This window comes from Anser anser (genome assembly GCF_964211835.1).
Source record: "Anser anser genome assembly, chromosome: 1".
Taxonomy (NCBI): Eukaryota; Metazoa; Chordata; class Aves; order Anseriformes; family Anatidae; genus Anser; species Anser anser.
In genome coordinates this window covers 87,964,015-87,983,948 of record NC_139720.1, presented here as the reverse complement: position 1 = coordinate 87,983,948, position 19,934 = coordinate 87,964,015, and the positions used below count along the sequence as shown (strand labels likewise).

The window sequence follows — 19,934 nt, the reverse complement described above, 5'->3', positions numbered from 1 at the left end:
GCTTCTTCCCCTCTGCTGTCTTACAGCATGAGACAAAATGACTTGGAAGTGGTAGAGGAGCCACAACATTTGACATTTGTTTTTCTTTAGCTCTCTGCTCCCATACTTTCACTGATACAGTGGCAGTTCCCACTACCCTGAAATCTTTAGCCTCCTCTACCATAAAAAAAAATAATCCACGTGGGTTTTCTCTTTCCACTTTTGCTAGAGTGACATCCTTCTTCCAGCTCCATCTATTTAAATACTTCAGTTGGAGAAAGCTGAATTTGGACTCATATTCTAGTTCCACTTATCCACGGGTCCACTCCTCAAGCTTTCTCGGCCTTAACTCCACTAAAGAAGAAAAAAACTATCAGGAGACTGTCAGAGAGAATGCAGCTTTAGGAAGGGAAGGTCTGCAGGCTAGGTATGGCAAAGATAAACATTTATTTGCTCTTCTCCCATCGATCCTCACTTATCCCACCACCTTGTCCAACTGCCAAGTCCCAGTATTTCCATCCGAACACCTCTTCTAGCCTTCAATCACTTTAATTCTTTTCAAGAGAAAAATGCTTTTCTTTTCACCTACCGTCAAAATGTGCCTCTCCAGTCATTTCTTTTTCCATCTCTAATGTAGTTGGATTTGTTTTACTCCAACTACATCAATCTTTCACAAGTTGTATTTTCAGCCCCCACGCTCCAGTGAAAACGCTCCGAATCACAAGTCCAATGACTCATCCCCTACCAAGCCTCAGGACCAGTGCTCCATCCTTACCTTCCTTCTCAGACAACCCTCCTATTCTTCAGGTAGGACTAGACACTCTCACTTCATCCTATCTTTTCTTCCTCTAGTGGATCTTCATCCTTCACCAAGGCTCTCTGTTTTCTCTCTTCCCTCGGTATCTTGTCTCTGGGATCTCATCTGCAGAACAAGTTCAGCTGCCATCGCTGCACTGACTGCTCAGATCTGTCTCTCTGCTCAGGGTCTGTCTCCTTCTGTTCAAAGGAAAGTCTCAGTCTGACACCTTTGTCAGTGTGAAGCTGCCAGCTCACGCTAAATGGAACTAAAACAGGGCTCATTTCTTCCCCCTGTGCCTTCCACCACCACGTTTATCACCACAGACCAGTGCCATGTCCAGCTCAGCCTGTGTAGCGTTTTTCACTTTGAACTCTCTCCAGTTTGAGGGTACAGCTGGACCTTGCAGTCTCTTTCAGTTTCTAGCCACCTGCACAGCTGACAGTAGTCTAAAAACTCCCTTTTGTATCTTACTCTTCATTAATGGATATTTTTCTCTGGATTTGAGGGGTATTTCTGGGCTTCTGTCAATACATACGATTCTTTTCTTAAAGTCATTTCAATTCCAAGCTGCTCTGCATCTCTCCCCTTTTTCCATTTTACAAAAATAAAAGCCATCTGCCTTTCACAGCAAGCGTCTCATGGCCTATTTCCTAGCAGTTCTTATTCAGGATCAGTTCAACATCATCTGCAACAGCTAACAAGTGGGCAGTAAGGGCTATCATTACTTTAAAAAAAAAAGAAACACAGCACATCTGCTGCGTCCCCACCTCCCATGACTTTATAGGAACACCTATATGCCACATTTCTCCTAAAAGATTCTCTTTTAAATATTTACTATCTAAAAAAAAAAAAAAGGCAAGCTGTTATGACAAGCTCAGCCACCTGCTGAAGTCACCAGGCATTGTCAGCTGCGTGGTATCTCATTTCTCCTTTATACAATCCATTTCCTCAACCGTAGCTATCAGGCTTCTGAGGCAAGTTATCTTCTTGACATTTATATATAGCTGAGCATCCTGGGAGACCCGTACATTTTTGGGGTGCCCGCACGCTTTGGCAGTATACTTCAGTTGCCCACCCCGCGAAGCCTGTTTCCAGCCCCCAGCAAGCCCAGGCACTGCAGACCACCTGCAGACCCACCATCAAGTTATACATCACACTTGTCTAGCCTACGCTTTGTCCTCCAACATATACAAACAATGCTTTGAAAGCCATGGTCACAGAAATTATTGCTCAGGTTTCCGTGCTGCAGCCCAAATCCTGAAGCACAGGACTTCGCAGATTTCAGGCGCTAGCCCTAAACAGTCAGGTCAAAATGCCAGCTCACTGCAACCTGGAAGCATACAAGTTTCAGTAAAAGCACAACCAGTCTTTAGTCATAATAGTTTTATATTAACTGCATGACAGAAAGCAACTCTCATATGGGTAAAAGGGTTAACAGTACTTCGCACAGATCACACCTCCTCTATCAGGTTAGTCAAAGCAGACAGTCACCCTTGATACTTCAGCTGGACAAGAAATGAAGACATCTGACAAAGTAAAAACTACTTCACAAGCAGCAGAAGGCTCTCAAGTCATTTGAATTCATAACTAGGTGGTCATCAGAAAGACACCCAGCTTTGCTGATGAGTTTCTTGGGTGCACAGAGAGAATTAAAACCATTGTTCAATTTTTGCCTCGAGTCACCGAATCCGCAGAAGCACAAAAAGGAAGGACCGACCTTGGCTAGCCTCTTTTCCACAGTATGGACGAAGTTAAAAACATTTACCACGTACCAGAGCTTAAAAGCTGAACGCTCAGCTTCCAAAACAGGAAGTTACTGCTGATGTCCTGCTCTTTGAACATGAGCTGAGGTTACCATAAAGAGCAATCATCATTCATTTTCCCCAAACACCAGCCTCAACACCAGCTGGCTGACATCCAGGCAGTTAAAACGTCTAAGGCACTGTCTATATCTAGTGATTGAACAACCTACATATAGGTTATTTATTCTGTATGTATTCTACATATAGAATAAAAGATTGGAGGGGGAAAAAAAAAAGATATGCAGTTGTAAAATAGAAGCAGAGTATCTGCCAGACATGTATCACCCAATATGCGACAAGCACAGCTGGAGAGTCTCAGGACTGAGAGCAACATCCCAAATGCTTTTTTGCTCTCTTGAAAAAGACAGGCATTAAGGCAGTTACTAGGAGCTGCAATATTCACTGCTCCAAGGGTAACATTAGTAAGAAGACGACATCATATATGTAAGATCATTGCTTTCCTCTGTGAATTGATGAGGGAAGATGCAGTATTCACCATACACATGTCCAGAACAAGCATGATCCACTACCCAGCATCTCCACCTAGCCAACTTTACTGATGTCATATTGTTTCCATTTACCTGTTGTGAATGAACAAGACCTTCCTAACTCCAAAGGTGCAGTTCTACAGTAGCTAAAGCAGACCTGAAGATCCAGAGCTTATCGCTTCCATTGTAAAAAACCCTGGCGTGTTTGCCAGGATGCACAAAACTAGTGAAAAAGTTGCATGTTTTCAGCTAGTTTGACCCTGACCCAGTTCACAGCCCCCTGGCATCCATACCTCAGCAGTTCTTCTGAGTGGCAACAAGATATTGCTTTGAAAGCACCTATGTGGAGGAAGCCTTTGTAATTACCCAGCAGCAAAGTATGGGAAGATAGAGTCAGTCCGAACGGGTAGCAGACAGGCAACCATAACCACAAGAGTTTGCATATGGTTAGTTAAACAAATTTTGGTTAACTCTTCAGCTTTCAGTGGGATTAAGAGCAATCAAGCTCACAGTTTTCAACAGTAACACAAAAAGGTTGTAGTATTACACTGGTGAAGTTTACTTTCCAGTATCTTTGACACGGGGCACACCTCCACAGAACAACTCTTAGAGAAGATGGCTAACCGCTGCCTTCAGGGCGCTGAGAGGAGTCCTCCTTGCAGGTCCCTCAGAGGGATCTTTGGCCAGGTCAGCTGAGACTAAGCGAAACGAGCTAGCAACTTAATCTGTAGAGGAGACATTGCATATGTGACTGGCTATCTAACAGGTCAACATCTGGATACCTCCCCTTGTCCACTACCACTAACTGGTGATATCCAAAGCTATACTCATTCTTACTTTTTCTCCTAGACATTGTCCCTCACCCTTTGGAGGGTCTGCTCAAACAGTGCAAACTTATTTCAGTTCCTTCAAAGTCTCTTACAATCATAGAAGCATTGAGGTTGGAAAAAAATCTCTAAGATCATCGAGTCCAACCTTTAACCTAGTACTGAAGTTCCCACTAAATCGTGCTACTAAGTTCTAAATCTACACATTTCACGAATACCTCCAGGGATGGTGACTCAACCACTTCCCTGGGCAGCCTGCAATGCCGCACAACCCTTTCAGTAAAGAAATTTCTTCTAATCTCTTGAAATGCCTCCAAAACTTTTGGCAACACCATCTGTATAAATCCAAGAGTGCCTAAGCTGGCAGCGCTTACAGATCGATGCCCACTCCAGCTGAAGTATTTTCTCACCTTTCACTTGTATCCCCTGGTTGCTTCCACTCTTTTCATACCGGTTAATGAAAACCTTCTGGGCAAGAAATGGTTTTATTCTACATTTTCGTATTTAGAAATAGAGCACGCACTACCTAGGAAAGGTTGAAAATGGGGCTTGGAAGCACATACGAGGAAATCCTTTCTTGGCACTGAAGCTTTACACTAATTAATTACACCAATAGTTAAAAGTCCTTTGCAGATCATAGTGTCCACACTGAGATCATGGACCCAATTAAAAAGTTCTGTTAATTAAGGCTATGAACACCCCAAAATAAACTTGATTCCTCTGGATCCACCTCAGCTTGATCACTAGGAGTCCTAACAAAACTAGAATGCAAATTAAAGCTGTAATCACAGGCATCTTATTTCCACAAGCACTAACACAGCTTAAGTGGAAACTTCTATCAGATCACTAAGTACTGCATGCTTACGGTGGCTGCAGTTCCCTGCTGCACTGCCGTCCTCTTAAAATGACTAGTCATCAGTTCACTAATTAATACAAACAACTTGCTTCATTTATCTTAAAGATGTCTGGAAATACAGTCATTTATATCATTTATAAATAGCCTCGTATGGATGAAAGATCAGGAAATAATCAAAAAGTCTGATGAAAGAAAGATGAAAAGATTCAGACAGGCTGCTACAGGTAACAAGCTGACGACAGAGTCGCAGATCAGGAAGATGGAAATAGATGCATTAATACAACAGTCTCAGCAGCTTACATTTCTGTGGTTTTGTCGAGACCTTTAAAGTCGACATACCTGTATGTTCACTGTGGTTTCCCTAGCAGCCCAGAAGTTTCCAGGAGAAAAGAGGATGTGGGATTTTCTAGTGACTAAGCTTCATAAGTCACAAAAACAATCCACACTTGCGAAACAGCGATATTGGGTATTTGTTACTGAAAGCAAGTGCATTGTGAAACAAAGCCCACTGTTGACATCTCTCTCAAACTACAGTCACATGACATTTAGCTATTTCCCCCACCTAAAGTTTCCCCATACATCCCTCAAGAAACAACAGCAGTCAACTCTTTACAAAAGATCTTATTTTAGAAAAGCAGCACAAAGTTACAAAGTTCTCCTCTCACAATACAGCCACCTATGTCTCTACATGCCATTATTCTCTCACTGTAAACAAAACATCCGGTGGAAAAATCCTGTCTTTGATGGTCTTAATAGCTAGGAGAAGACAGGCCCAAATCATTCCTCTGAAATTCCACTAAGATCTGTTTAAGCATCCAAACGTGGGATCAAACTTCCACACAAAGATGCAATTTTACCTTGATACACAAGCAAAATCCTCCATTCCATCCTTCCATATGCCATTCCACCCAGTAACAAAAGATGCTGTGTTTCATAAGAGCGCACAAGTATTAAGGGCCACATACCTCAGCCTAAGAAAGAATAGGCCGTGGCTGACCACCTCTACACCAGAAATCCATCATGGTGTTATCTCAAGTCCTATTAGGTGTATAGGTATAAAAATGCACGTATACATGTGTATATTCCTACGTATGTATTCTTGTACGTCACTGCAGTAGCTTGACTTTGGCTGGCTGACAGACACCCACCCAGCTGCCCTCTCACTCCTCCTTCCCAAACAGGGAAATACGATGAGAAAATAAGATGAGAAAGCTCATCGGTTGAGATAAGGACACGGTGTTCACTTCTAGTTACTATCACAGGCAAAACACACTTGACATGGGGAAAGTTATTTTAATTTGCAATAAAAATTAGAGTTGGGTTGTAAGAAAAAAAGACAAACTAAAATGCCTTCCCACCCTCCCTCCTTGTATTCCCACTCCCCCAATCTCACCTTCACTCCTTCATTCCCAACTCCTCTGCCTCCTTTCCCTGGCCAGGCAGCCGGGGGTACACGGGAGCTTACGATCAGTCCATAACAGCTCCTCTCTGCTGCTCTTCCCTCCTCACACTTCTCCCCTGCTTCTGCATGGGTCCTTCCCATGGGCTGCAATTCTTCAGGAGAACCTGCTTCTGCATGGACTCCTCCGTGGGCCACAGCCTGGATATCCGCTCTTCCCTGGTGCCTCAATTGACATTCAATTTGACACCTCAATTTCAAAGCAACAGAAGCTAAGTTCTGCAGAGGAGGCCGGAGTGGCTTAGTTTCGCTCTCAGTCACCGAGCGCCAGAACAGCATTTTGCTTGAAATACCCCAGATATTTCGAGTATTTCAGACCACTGAAGGAAAGTCTTCCACTCTTCAGGAACACAGCCAGTCCTGCAGCACCCTACTTGTGCTAAGAAACTGAACTGCTGACTCCTAGCCCACAAGTACCACCTTGCTGCTCGTCCTTGTGCAGATACAAGCTCAGAAGAGCAGCTGCTAACACAACATTTGCTTGCTGTTGGCCTCTTTGCACATTCAGCTGAGCCCTGCCCTGACTCAGCGATGCGGAAAAAAAAACACAGCATTTTGTCACCTCAAGTGAAAGTAAACCAGTTTCACTGTGAATCCTTAAGCAGGCTGTGGTAAAGCTGTCAAAGCAGTCAGTAACATCAGTGCACCTTAGCCCCGTATATCCCTGCGCACCTACTTTGACAGAACTTACAGACAGCAAGCTTTCAGAGTCCCTAAGCGCCGGTGCCAGCTTCAACTCCCATGCCAGAGAGTCGGTTTTTCGCGTACTCTTCTCCACATTAGGCAAGGCTGCCCGTTGTTCTGCCGAGGTACTGCAGAACTTGCGTGAGGTTTACATCCCTGGTCAGTGCTTTTAACAAGCAGTGAGGAGCACACACGAGAAACAGCAGAGAACGCCGGAGCTCCCCAGCAAGCTAGGCCATGGCTTTCGTGTTCTATCCTGAGGGAAACATTTAACTGGTGTATCTGTCCCTCAACCTGGAAAGCATAAAACTGCGACACTTGTGAAGGCACAGAGATCCACGAACAAGCGTTATTGTTGCCTCATGCCCCACTTAGAGAATCAGTCATATGTCAGGTTTGGGCAGATGCTTATTTAGTCTAGAAGCTGATAACATCTAGCACTGTTCTAAATGCTTTTTCCCCAGGGATCACAAGGCCATACTTCCTTGCCTATGCCGGAGACCGGGACACCAATCAGCAGCTCAGGTACTTTCCAAACCAGACACTTTTCCATTCCACAGCCTTAAGTGGTTTTCCTTCCACGACCAAGTTTACAAGAGTTCAAATTCATGTAAACAGTTCTTGTTGACAAAGTCAAACTGAAACAATTAAAAGCCCAAAGTGACAAGTAAACTCACTCAAAGAGCAAAGGGTAGCTGGAATTGCTGATAACAACTGATTTACCTCTAATCATGGGATACTGACACAGCTACCAGCAAGCACGGCAGATTACTCCTGGGCACAGGGAAAGATTCATGAAAATAAGAATTACGACTAAAGCAGGGTGACGACAGGGAGCACACCTTAAAAGAGTCTCCTTGAAACAGCAGTTTTCTCCTACATTGAAGAATATCTTTAAGCTTGTTTAACTCAGCTGAGAGAAGCTGAGCACATATGCTCAACATGTGGCACAGGTATTGAAGAAAACATCCCACCATCATAAACATTTCCTGGGATGATCACAGCAATCCACTAAAACTGTCACAAAGTCTACTAAAGAAATTAGAGTATTAAGGGTCAGAAGCTGGAGACAAAAAATTCAGGGATGTGGATATGCAGATTTTACAAGAAGACACAGTGCAAAGGCTCCATATCAACCAGACCCAAGAAGCTGAGTGTTTTTATTATTCTTACAAATATCAACCCACAAAGTTGCAATCAGCTCAGTGACAACAGGTCTATAAGACACCAAAAACATTTGCAGAAGATACTTTGAACCATTCGAAGTATTAGTAACATTTTAATACTAGTCATCGGTGTTTTCACCAGCCTCAAAGACAAACAGCGTTGTTGTTTTTCCCGCTGGCATACAGAGGGATGAGATTAAAGCCATTAAATAAAATTCCATCCCTTAACAGAGTGAGTATGAGATACATACAGGTAAAGTTAAATTATCCAAATGATTACCCTCCTCAGCTAGAGGGGTCACAAGGCCAATCTGTTCTGGTGTGACCAGAGACTTATTTCAGCAGCTCAAGCAAGTGTGAAGCTCTTTGAGGACTGTATCCCTTACTGCTTCACTGATGCTTGTTCTCAGTGATCTTTCATTTACTTGCTAACCAGACCTGGTAGCAAACTCAGTCAGCTCATAACTAGCTATAACATGCAGCAGCGCAGCCACAAAACCAAAAGGGAGAGCCCATGTAATGTATTTCAAAGTAATTCTTGCTCACAAGAATTTGTCAGTGGTGGTGCCAATTGAAATAGCTCCCATGCCCACTTACAACATAACCAGATGAATCTGACCAGGAACTAAACCACGTTCAAAAGAGCACACACCTCTTCCATTATTGTTTTTTTTAAAACCAGACCAACAGCCTAGCCCAATCCACTGTACCCCACATTTGGGCAACAACTGCGCAAGGTCAGGAATGAGTGACTAGCAGCTGCTCAGCCATCTCTTCCCAGGCAGGCTTCTCGTTCTGAAGAAGCATCGATGGCCTTCCTTGTGGCAAACTCTACAGCAAGCTCAGCTCATTTCTACAGACACTCCTGCCAATTAGGGCAGCGCCCACGCCCATGCTCACTGTGTCAGGCAGCAGTGTATGCGGCATCTCCACGCAGCCATCATCTCTTCAGCTTCCACACTGGAAGAGTCAAGCAATCAGAAACTCCAAGACACGTTCATGAGTTGGATCTTAACAGTCCTGGTGCTCGTACAGCTTTACAGAATTTATTACCAAGCAGGAGCCTTGTTTGCCATCTTTCACTTAAGCACATTACAAGAACAAATTACTAGAAGTTGTAACAGATGGCAAATGGACAACTGAAGATAAGATCTCCTCCACTGGCTATGTTGCCTACCTGAAATAAAACTACCCTCATTTGCCCCCGTATCCTGAAGTGCAAGTACTTAGTAAAGTGCCACCTCCCACGCAAGTGCTGCACAGCCCAGTGCTTTACCCCACTCAAGGATCAGCCCCTTAATCTGCTTCCAAACACTGGAGGAAGGCTATAACCAACATTTTGGAGCAAGCTCCCTGAAGTCCCCTTAATATTATGTGTATTAAGCATCGCAAGCATACTGCAAAGCAATTTGTGCAGGATTTGAAGTAAAAGTTCACAAGACAACCAGCCTTCCTGTTTTCCTTACTCACTTCAAGCCAAAACCTAGCAGCCAGCACAAGCTGGAAACATCCATCTCAACAGTTAAACACAAATGCAGGAACTGAAAGACACAGGAGCAACAGGGAACAATACACAAGTTCCTTGACGTAACCATCTACAGAAAGTGGCATCTTCAGGACAAGGATCAGAACGATCCGGCCACTTCAAAGCCATGGGGGTGAGGAAGAATCAGTGGAAATAAGGGGAATTGCAGGAGTGCAGGGTCATCTGTCAACTAGCTCAGAAAACAGCACTGATGTTAACCCTGCCCTGAAATGCACATCCACAGCACTTGTGCTATGGTTATAGCTTGCTGCTAAACTGTATTCTGAGTAAACACTTGCTCTTTTAAATAACTGTTGTCTTGAGATAAGAGCAAATCACTGCAACTAGATTTGCCCCATCAGTTCAGAACGTCTTGTCCTTTCCTGCCACAGCTGTCTCCTACACAAGTCTTCAGCGTCCTTTCCATCACATTAATCACTAATATGCAGGGTCATACTGAACCCAGATCAGCCAAGTAATGAAGATAAGCAAAAACCTCAAAGCCAACTATAATGACGTAAACGTTTTCATAATCAGAGCTTCCTGCTTTCATTTATTCCTAGGGTACCTTGAGCTAGCATTCAATAATTCAAAAAGGATTTTTTTTAATTATTATTAATTTTTGCATACAAGACTGTTTACATTTTTATCAGTTAATGTAGGTGGTGGAAAGAGTCACACACATCTTATGTGATCAAACCACATCACATATCAAATCACTCAGAGCACCCCCACTATGGGTGCTACAGATGACTTCACGATGACCTATACAGTAGCTCTCTAGTCAGACAATAATTCTTCAGAAACTACTCGAAAATTCTTTCAAGTTAAACACGACAGGACGCCTGGCTTGTAAAACCAGGTTTCACTCCTCCGGTCTCCCACGCAGACTGCCAGTACCCCGCACGGTGCACAGGACGCTCGCAGCCTACTACTCGCAGTCAGGATGAGACAAGGCCACAAGCGGAATAGCTGCTGAACGCATTCCTCGATCCACTGCGGCTCAGACAGCACGCACAGCTTCACTTCTTACCCAGAGGTACAGGACTGTTGGGAGGCTGGGCTCAGGAAGGACCTAGGCATTTTACCAGCCGTATTTTATCACCAAACTATTAAGCCACATTCTTTTCAACTTACTCAAGAACTCGCTGCGGCTAAAAGGTAACCTGAGCAGCAGTCCCACCCTGGCCCAACTGGTAGAGGGAAGAGTTTATCTACCTTATCTCTTCCCTCTGCAGAAACCACTGAAGTGCTGCAGGCAAGGAAGTCTTCCTACCTACAGCACCAGTTTAAGAGAACTAACTGCTTCTGACTGGGTGAGCACGGCAATCCTGACTAAACCTGGCACAAACACGAAGGGAGCACTGCAACCCTGACTCAAAATGTTATTTTCATGAAACATTTCAAGCAGCAACCGAAACGTGCAGGTAAACTGAGAACGGTAACACACGCTTGAAGTATTTAACATCCCAATACTTCTCTGCTTGTTACACTGACCTGTGTGTATGTGCATCTGTGTACGTGCGTGAGTGGGTAAAACAGGGTAATAAGATACAGGGAAAAAGAAGGTCAGCTTGGTTGGCAACAGAAAGATGAGTAGAAACATCAATAATATCCTTTTTGGTTATGTCTAGACATTCTTTAAAACTTTTGGAAGCAATCAGGCACCACCCTTGTGTTAAAGACAGATGCAATCTCACTAAGTGATTACTTACATGGCTTACCAACTCAGATAATCTCTTTTCCTGATACTGTAACTAGCTGCTCAGGGCTCACCCACCATATGAGAGAACCTAAATTAACTACTCATGGCACAAACATCCACAGGATCACAAGTATTGCATTTGGGAATGATTCTTCATGCTTACAAGTAAACGGAGCACTCAGGTCTTCAGATGACTGAGCGTAAGCAAGACAAACTCCTAATGCATGCGTGCAGTCGTGCACAAGGAAATAAGCTAAACACAGGTAACAGATTTTAGGCTACAGAGCAACGATTACCTGCATGGCTTGACAAAAGAGTGATGGTTAAACCAGGCCTGCACAACACATCCCACTTAGTAACATTTCTGTCTCGCTGCAGATTACTGGCCACAGCAAATGGGTCTGCCATCAAGGCCATCAAAAAGCAGAAGAGCCACAAACCACAGCAGCTAAACTATGCAGCACATTACCCAACCACACATCACATCTGAGCAACTGAGTGGCAACGGCCCTCCAAAAACGCTGCTTCTGCCTTTCCACGTGCTTGGCAGTTTTTCATTTCTCATCTTCTTGTTAGATGAAACTCCAGCACAAGGAAGGGGGAACAAAACGGGGAACCTTGAAAAACGGGAGGAATTGAAACAACGCATACAAGTTGAAAGGCAGAGCGTTACAGATGACTGCTTACAACCTTAAACTCTAGAGAAAGCCACCTTTTCCTTACTGGTCACCAAGTTACCTTGCACTTGCAAGCAGAGTGAAGAGCCTGCACTGTAGTTGCTTATTCCCATGTAAAGACGTAAGCCTTGTGCCAAATCCACATACACAGAAAAAAAAAGGGGGGGGGGGCCTTTCCAAAGAAGATAGGAGGATTAAACGTGTGTAGTGTAAGCATGGAAAGAAAAAGCCAACATGGGAGCAACTTCTGATTTGGAGTTCAAAAAATTCAGCAGTTTTAGGGATGGGAACAGAGCCACAGTTCAACACAGATAAAATAGTGCTTTTACCACCCATTTATTCCTTTAAATTGTAATCTTGCATCAGCCACCCTAGGGAGGGTCTCTTTCAAAAGAGTCTCCTAGCTTTGCTTGTTTTTAAGAAACTGTGTTTGGTTACACTGTAACACGTATTTGGTGCACTGCAGAGCAATCTTCTACTCCTAGCTTACCACAGCATGACTGTAGTCACACCTTTTGTTGTGGTCGGGGAAGTATGCACCCTTCTTTCTCTTGTCTCCATGTTTACTTTCAAAAAACTTAGTTTTACGGTAAGCTACGCATACGCCTTATTCACCCACTTCATTCTAAACATTCAGCTGCCTCCAAAGGTAAACAGCAATCTCTACTTATGCTTACTGCAAAATACAGAAGTTTAAAGTAATTCAAAGAACAATGCTATTTGGAAACAAGAAGTTTGAAGTTTCATACACCACTGGGCAAAGGTCCTTATTATAGCTGTTCCCAGACAGACTTACCCCGAGATACGAACTGAGAAGCCATCAGGCTTCTGTAATGGTTGCTATTAGCTTGCTGTGCAAGGCAGGTGTTGCCCGACAGAGCCACGTCCAAGTGACACACGCACCGCCAGTCCCTGCCTGGCACCTTCACACACACGCACAGACACAGACACAGGGCTACCCGGGGAAAGTTGTGTACTTCCATCCCAGAATTACGTGGCAGACGTGGAACCGCTCGCCCTACAGCAGGGCACGCCAAAGCGAGGTAAGTCCGCACTCCTGCCGCCCTACTCCTCCAATACCAGCCCGGCCCCCGCTCTCCCTTCCCACAAGGCACAACCGCACCAGCCCCAACGAAGCGCCCGCTCCCCCACCCGCACACCCCCCCGACCCACCGCGGGGCGCTCTCCCCGCCGGCCACCCCAGCCGCAGCCCCCAGCCGCCGGTCTCCCCCCGACGAAGAGGCCCCGCGGCCTCCCCGCCGCGCCCCGCTCCGAGCCCCCCGGCGCACAGGGCGGGGGCGGCGGCCGGCTGCCCCCACACGCGGGCACCGCGCCCCGCCCGCGCTGCGTGCCCGCAGCCTGCCCCCGGGGCAGCCCCGGCTCCAGCCCCCCGCGTGCCCGAGGCTCGCCCCGCCGCCGCCGCCCGCTCAGCCCCTGCCCCGCTCCGCAGCGCGACCCCCGCGGGACCGGGACCTCGCCCTCGCCCTCCCCCCCCCGTCGCCCCCCGGCCGCCATCTCGGGCACTCACCGGCGGCCAGCGCGGCGGCGGCCAGCAGCCAGCCCGCTGCCATTTTCCTCCTGCCACCTCCCCGCGCCCCCATTGTCCGCCCCCGGCCCGCCGCCCCGCCCCCTGCCGCCTCACCGCCCCCTCCCGTCGCCGGGATAGGGCCGCGCCGCTGCCACTCGCGCACACCTCCCGCGGCCCCATCGGCTCCTCCCGCGGGGATTGGTCGGCGGGGCGGTCCGTCAAAGCTTGGGCGCCCTATCCGGAGAGGCGCCGCGCGGTCCCGCCCCCCGAGGCTGGTCAGGGCGGCCCGAGCCGCTGAGGGGGCAGCGCTCCCTGCCGCCGGCCGGCACCTGCCCGCGGAGGGGGCTGCTGTGTGGCACGGCGGGGGGCTGCGGCAGAGCCAGGCACCCAAAGTTCACTCCTTACCTTCACAGCTAAATATATATGTATATATATATGTATGCATATATACATGTGTGTGTGTGTGTGTGTATATATATATATATGTATATACACGGTCCCCTAAACAGCCCAACCTTGGCCTGTCTAGGCGTTTTTCCAAGCCAGCTAATCTGAAGATTTTTTTTTTTCCAGACCGTAATGACTGAAATAATGTCTTCTGCTATTTTAAGGAGAAAAATTGAGGTGCTAGAGGAAGCTTGGTTTGTCCTGAGGAGCACGTATTGCATTCGCCGTGACAAGACTATTAAGGTTGTGACATGTTACTGTTAAGGTTGTGACAAAAAGAACCGGGAGCACTTCTCAGTGTAAACTGTTCAATATAGGCCTACAAGCTCCGCACTGAAGCAAGAATTACACAATTCCTCAGCACTTAATCTCCACGACACAATAACCCAATTAAAGGTGTAAGTGCTGCAGTCCTCTTTCCCTCTGGCTATGCAATTCCACTCCCTGTCCATTGATAACATTGGTGTTTATCAAATTTCTCAGTAATTCAGCTCATTTAGCTGGCAACAAACTCATTTTCTCTGTCTGTATGTGTGTCTGTGTGTTATCCTTCTTCCCGCTGCATCCGTTCCCTGCAAGGTCAGCCAGGCAGCGGTGACAGAGCAGGGCTGCCCAGACAGGGGTCAGCACAGGCAGCAAACTCCTGGCAGGCTGCTGCAGGGTTGCCCTGTTGGTTTCTCAGCTTTCTCACATGCTGTAAAGCCAGCATTCAGTTCCACTACAGACAGAAAATATTTTTTGTCTTGTTTGTTCCTGCTTGTCACAAAAGGAAGATCTAAAATAATAATAATAATAAATTAAAAATTTTTATCATTGGGAAGAGGTTAAATCATTTTCTTTCATGGTTACTTTTTAGGTTAAAAACTCAGTCCCTCCTTATCCTGATATTTCGGAGGATGCCCTAATTTACTTGACAGACAACAAACAGGATTATCATACCAAAAAAAAAAAAAAGGATATCTTCTAGGAGAAAGAGCAGATATATTCAGACTGATTTTCTATAACAAATACAAGTTTTATATATCCAATTAAAAAACCACCCAACACAGTGATTTTGAAACAGCAACAGAGTAACAAAATGAGGGACAGAGGGAACAGGCTCTATTTGTAGAAGCTAGTATCGGGTGTCTCTCACAGGATTCCTTTTCCTCTGCAAGTTGAAGGCAGAAATTGTGGCTGGCAGCTCGTGCTACATTTGTTTTCTCTGATTAGATAGAAATGTAGTGGTTCATTCAAGACTCAAGAGCTGGCAGCAGCATGGTAATTACGTATGATACTTGAAAAGTATTTTTCTGTCGTTCAATTAAGAACGGTTTATATCACCCGCTGTGTGAGGCTAAGTGTTGTGAGAAAAACACAGAGGAAAAAGGTGCTGCTGATTAGCTATTGCGGTGCCGAACTGATGTGAAGGAACAACCTGAACCACAAGTATGCCCAATAACCTTGGTACGCAAAGTCTGTAAGATGAAAGCAATTATTTTTCCTGTCTCTCGTTCCTAGCTTTCTCCCAGTCTCCTGTAACAGAAAAACTTGAAGCCTGGAGTCTGGTTAGAGCCTGTTACTGTACGGAAACAAGGTCCCGGTAACGAGGGACGTGCCTCGCGTGTGGAGCAGCACGCTCCGTGAGCCCCACGAGCCCGGCAGTGACACCCGTCCCCTCACGGGCACCCCGGGGGGCTCCGGGGAGCCGGGCGCGGGAGGGCGCCTGAGGCGGCCGCTGAACGGCCGCGGCGCCTCCACCGCGCGGCTTCGTGTGGAACGAGGAGAAAAGCTTACATCGGCTCGTTGGTCTAGGGGTATGATTCTCGCTTAGGGTGCGAGAGGTCCCGGGTTCAAATCCCGGACGAGCCCGCCTTTTGCTTCACATTTGCCTTTATATTTCACTCCCTCGGTGCCTAACCGCCTCTTGCTCGGACGGGCGGCGGCAGGCGGCTCGCAAACCGGCGGTGACGAGGCGAGCCGCGTCCCCCTGCCGCGGCAGGGACGAGCGGCAGCGAGGCGGGGGCGTCCCTCTCGCCCCCTCCTCTTCTCCCCGCCGCCCCCCGCCGCCGAACCCACGGCGGCAGCAAAAGCTGCGGGCGGCGGCAGCAAAACGGAACGGGGCCTTACAGCCGCCTTCCTCCGAGGGCTCGTCCGGGATTTGAACCCGGGACCTCTCGCACCCGAAGCGAGAATCATACCCCTAGACCAACGAGCCGCTCTCCATTGCCTCTCCCCCAGCTCCGCACTTCACTCTTCCCGCCCAGCCCGCCTGCCGATGGCTGCCCCTACGAGCAGCCGCCGCCGTGACGGCTCGGCTCGGCTCGGCTCGGCTCGGCTCGGCTCGCTTCTGTTCCCCCCGCACCGTCGCTGCGGAGGCGGCCACTGCGCGGCTCGTTCCCCGCGGAAGGGAGGGGGAAACGCGGCACGTCCCCGCCTGCCTGCCCGCGCCGCCCCCGAACGGCTGTGGTTCCAACCCGCCGGCCGCCGCCGAGCCGTTGGGCGGACTGCGCCATTTCCCGGCGCGGGGGGGCGGCTTGCGCTCTCCTCAGGCGGCCGGGCGGAGCGGCAGGCGGACGGACGGACGGACGGACGGACAGGCGGCGTCGCCCCTCGCCCCGCTGCGTAGGGCGGGGGGTCGTGGCGGCAGCGCACCCGCTCTTTCCTCAGGGCCGTGCTGTGGTTTAAGCGTAGTCCGGTCACAGAATAACCATAAAAATGACACCACAGCTGCGGCGGTCTCCTCGCTGTTGTGCTTCTTTCCTTTCTCCACTTTTTTGTTCATTTCTGCTCTATTTTCCATTTCTACACCCACAGTTTACAGGTCTTCTGGCCAGGAAAGTTTGTGCTTTTACTTTCTTTTAGTCTACACCAGAGGAATTAAAGAAAATATGTCAGCATTTTGTGTATTCAACCATTACTGTCCCTACCACTGGCATTAAATATTCCTGCCCGAGGAATTTGGCAGGTGTCTCTGGGTCTGAAGAGGTGTCCCCGCTCGGCGCGCTGAGCCGCGCTCTGGTCTCCGTTTCAAAGCTTTCTGACTCTACACCTTGTGGACAGGACAGCGCTGCCATTTATGGGCCCAAGCCCACATTTCCTGGCGGTAGGGATGGGGCAGGGACACTTGTCTACAGGCACCTTCTGCTTTGCAATGTCATGGTACTGGCCAAAGAGTTGTCTTTTTTTTTTTTTTTTTTCTAAAATTGCTCTCATTTGGCTCGTACAGGGGTGAGGTTTGTGTGCAGCCTGTGTTAACATCACCGCTAGAAGCACACGTGGATGCCTCCAGCTGAGAAACGGGTGTCTTTTTTTTCCAGCAGCTTGTGAAGCTGTCAAGAATGAAGATGGTGAAGCAACTTCTGGCACAGAAAGTCTATTCTGTCGATTGCCAGAAGCTTGGAAATCTCACAGGAAGGATCACTGTATGTTGCCTTGTGGGTTTTTTTTGTGCTTCCCCTGAACTACAATGCTGTTGGAGAAATGGCATTTGCTTTCTTCTGCTCCTAGATGTCTGTGGAGCTGGGACAGAGAGTGTGGCAGTCTCCAGTGTTACTGCTCCCCCAGAGGACATCCTCCTTTGTGGATTAAGCACGTTAGTTATTGCTGTTCCCCAGAAGTAAAAATACCACAAATTAAATTAAAAATTTAATGTTAAACTGCTACAATGGCAGTGGGAATCCCTCCTCTCTTTTATCTGCTGTTGCCAGCTCTCCTCATCCTTCCTCAGGCTCCTACATTCCCCAGGAGGAAACACAGAGATTTTGTTTTGTTTTTATTCCACCGTTTATTTCTTCTGTTTCTCCCTCAGATTTCCACTCCCTTGCTAGGGACACATTCTCTAAACAGGCACACATGTATCGATATATACAGTAAGGCACAATCACTCACATCCAGGTGGGACACTCTGCTGAGAGAGGAAACAGGTTACAGCGAATGATTGCAGCCTGCCCTGGAACACAAGCTTTAACAAACAGATTAAAAGAGATCCAAAGGCAACAATACTCCACAACATGGCTCAAAAGGATGTGGGGGTCATGTTTGCCAACAAGTCTGTTCTACGCGTCAGAGGCAACACTGCTGGCTCTCAACGGGCGCTCTGACCTGGGAAGAAAAAAGGCAGGGCATAGAGGCTTCTCTTTGTGACTGTAGAGCTGGTGAACAGAAAGGGGATATCCCCCAAAACCATGGGTTTTGTAACAGTGCCATGCTTCAGAGCCCAGTCTAGGAAGGATGCGGGCTGTGTTGTGTAAAATGCTTGTGCCTGCTCATAGGGACAGGGACAACACAAGCCTCCAACTCTGCTCAGCTTGACGTTTGCTAGGAGGAGCTTTGTGAAAGATGAAGAGGAGCTTCCTGACTCTTGTCTTTCGTCTCTACAGCTGTGTCCGTGCTGCTGAATTCTGGGTGACCGGCCCCAAACTGCTCACAGCCCTGACAGCTGGCTGACTCCGTGCCTCGGCCTTGGGCACTGCTGGCCAGCTGTCCCCAGGGCAGGCTGCTGCAGAGGGGCTACGCCTAAGCTCTGTGGACATGAGCCCCACAGCCCTGAGGCACAGCAGCTTTGTATTCAGTAATACAGACACAGCTTCAGGCACTAGTCAGGAAGCCAGGTGGGTAAAGGCCTGTTTTCTTTCCCTGATTTCATGTTCTCTCAGTGTAGAAGCTTTTTTACCTTAACAAACGTTAGTCCCATGACTTAACTAGCACTCCAAGAGTGAACAGAAATCCAATACGATGCCAATCTGACGTTCTCATGAGGGACTGGCTGTCTGTCCCCCACCCATTCATATACAGACTGGCCACATGACTTGAACCAGCTCAGCCATCTAAGGTCTCCTCTTTGATTAAATAAAATTAACTGGCTGGTTCTAGTAAGCCAGGATGCTTTCTGTCACAAATGGCACTAAGTGGTTACACGCTCAAAGTTTCAAAAGAGAATCAAAAGTTGGGACAGGGCCTGGAAGCAAAACAGACGGACAGACAGGCAGCCTTTCTAAATCAGGACTGGAGCACACAGTTGGGTAAGAGAACATGCCCTACTGGCCTACACAGCACATCTTTTCTGTGCCTCAAATCTGTCAGTTGTTACTTTCCACCAGCATTAAAAATACCCCAAAGTTGAAGCACACAAAAATTGCCTACCATGACTGCGCGTTTCACAGATTAGCCAGCTCAACCCCCACTTTGAAAGCATTTTATGCTTTACGAACAATTTCCTAAGAGTTTTCCCCATATTTAGGATTCACATTGTCTGCCATACAGCATACATGGAGAAAACATACTTTTTTTTTTCCTACTGTTAAAACATTATTTACTGAAGTTTGAAAACCCAAAATATTTCAAAAGAAGCTACTTAAAAGGCACCATACACATATGTATGTAGCTGATGAACTTCATCCAAGACCAATGCAGGGGAGAAGAAAATGACATTTTGGAGCTCAGCAGGAATAAGAGAGGGCCCAGGAGTGGCGGTGGCCGTTGGGTCCAGGACAGGACACATCAGGTCTCTCAGTCCCCAGCAGTCACCCAGGGACATCAGCCAGCACCTCAGTTTTGACTTCTGAAGCAATTGTAAGCCAGTCTCTTGTTCTGACTGTCACAATGGTGCAAAGCACAGGGCCAGCGAGCAGCCACTCAGCGCTGGGATCAGTCTGGACCTTGGGGGATATCCATATTCTACTCGTCTCCTGCCACCGAAGGTTTTCCAGTGGCTTCAACCTTGATTGGGTTAGATGGCTCCTGTTCACACATCATCTTCTGTGTCCTGATTGGGTATGTCCTTTTGAGAAGGAAAAAGTAAGGAAATTATGAAAAATAACCAGAGTTCTTAGTAAATACGGGTGTGGGGAGTCTTGGGGGTGCTTTGGTAGGTTCCATGCTAGATTGCTTCCTTCAGTCACTCCTTGCCCAACCAAGGAGGCATTTGAAGAGAGGACAGGCAGCCATTGAGGTGAACCGAGGTATTTCCTCAGGCCTCTGTGGCTACAGGATTAGTAGCTAGAGAATAAGT

At 47.4% G+C, this 19,934-nt stretch overlaps 2 protein-coding genes across 15 annotated transcripts in view; both read right to left on the bottom strand.

Moving 5' to 3' along the window:
• Window positions 1-13,690, bottom strand: part of MPZL1 (myelin protein zero like 1) — a 38,997-nt gene extending 25,307 nt beyond the window's left edge. For 3 of the 10 annotated variants that reach the window (XM_083820537.1, XM_083820530.1, XM_083820529.1), the window contains exon 1: window positions 13,496-13,612. In XM_083820537.1, the coding sequence (XP_083676663.1) occupies window positions 13,496-13,568 (73 nt within the window). In that variant the 5' untranslated portion in view covers window positions 13,569-13,612. Of the gene's footprint in view, window positions 1-754; window positions 968-12,763; window positions 13,043-13,495 lie in introns of those variants that run through there. The other 7 variants (XM_083820531.1, XM_083820532.1, XM_083820533.1 and 4 more) reach the window with 5 other exon arrangements.
• A 3,993-nt stretch (window positions 13,691-17,683) lies between these two features.
• Window positions 17,684-19,934, bottom strand: part of RCSD1 (RCSD domain containing 1) — a 42,043-nt gene continuing 39,792 nt past the window's right edge. For all 5 annotated transcript variants that reach the window (XM_083820522.1, XM_083820524.1, XM_083820523.1 and 2 more), the window contains exon 7: window positions 17,684-19,703. The gene's annotated coding sequence lies outside the window, so the exon portion shown is untranslated. The remainder of the gene's footprint in view (window positions 19,704-19,934) is intronic.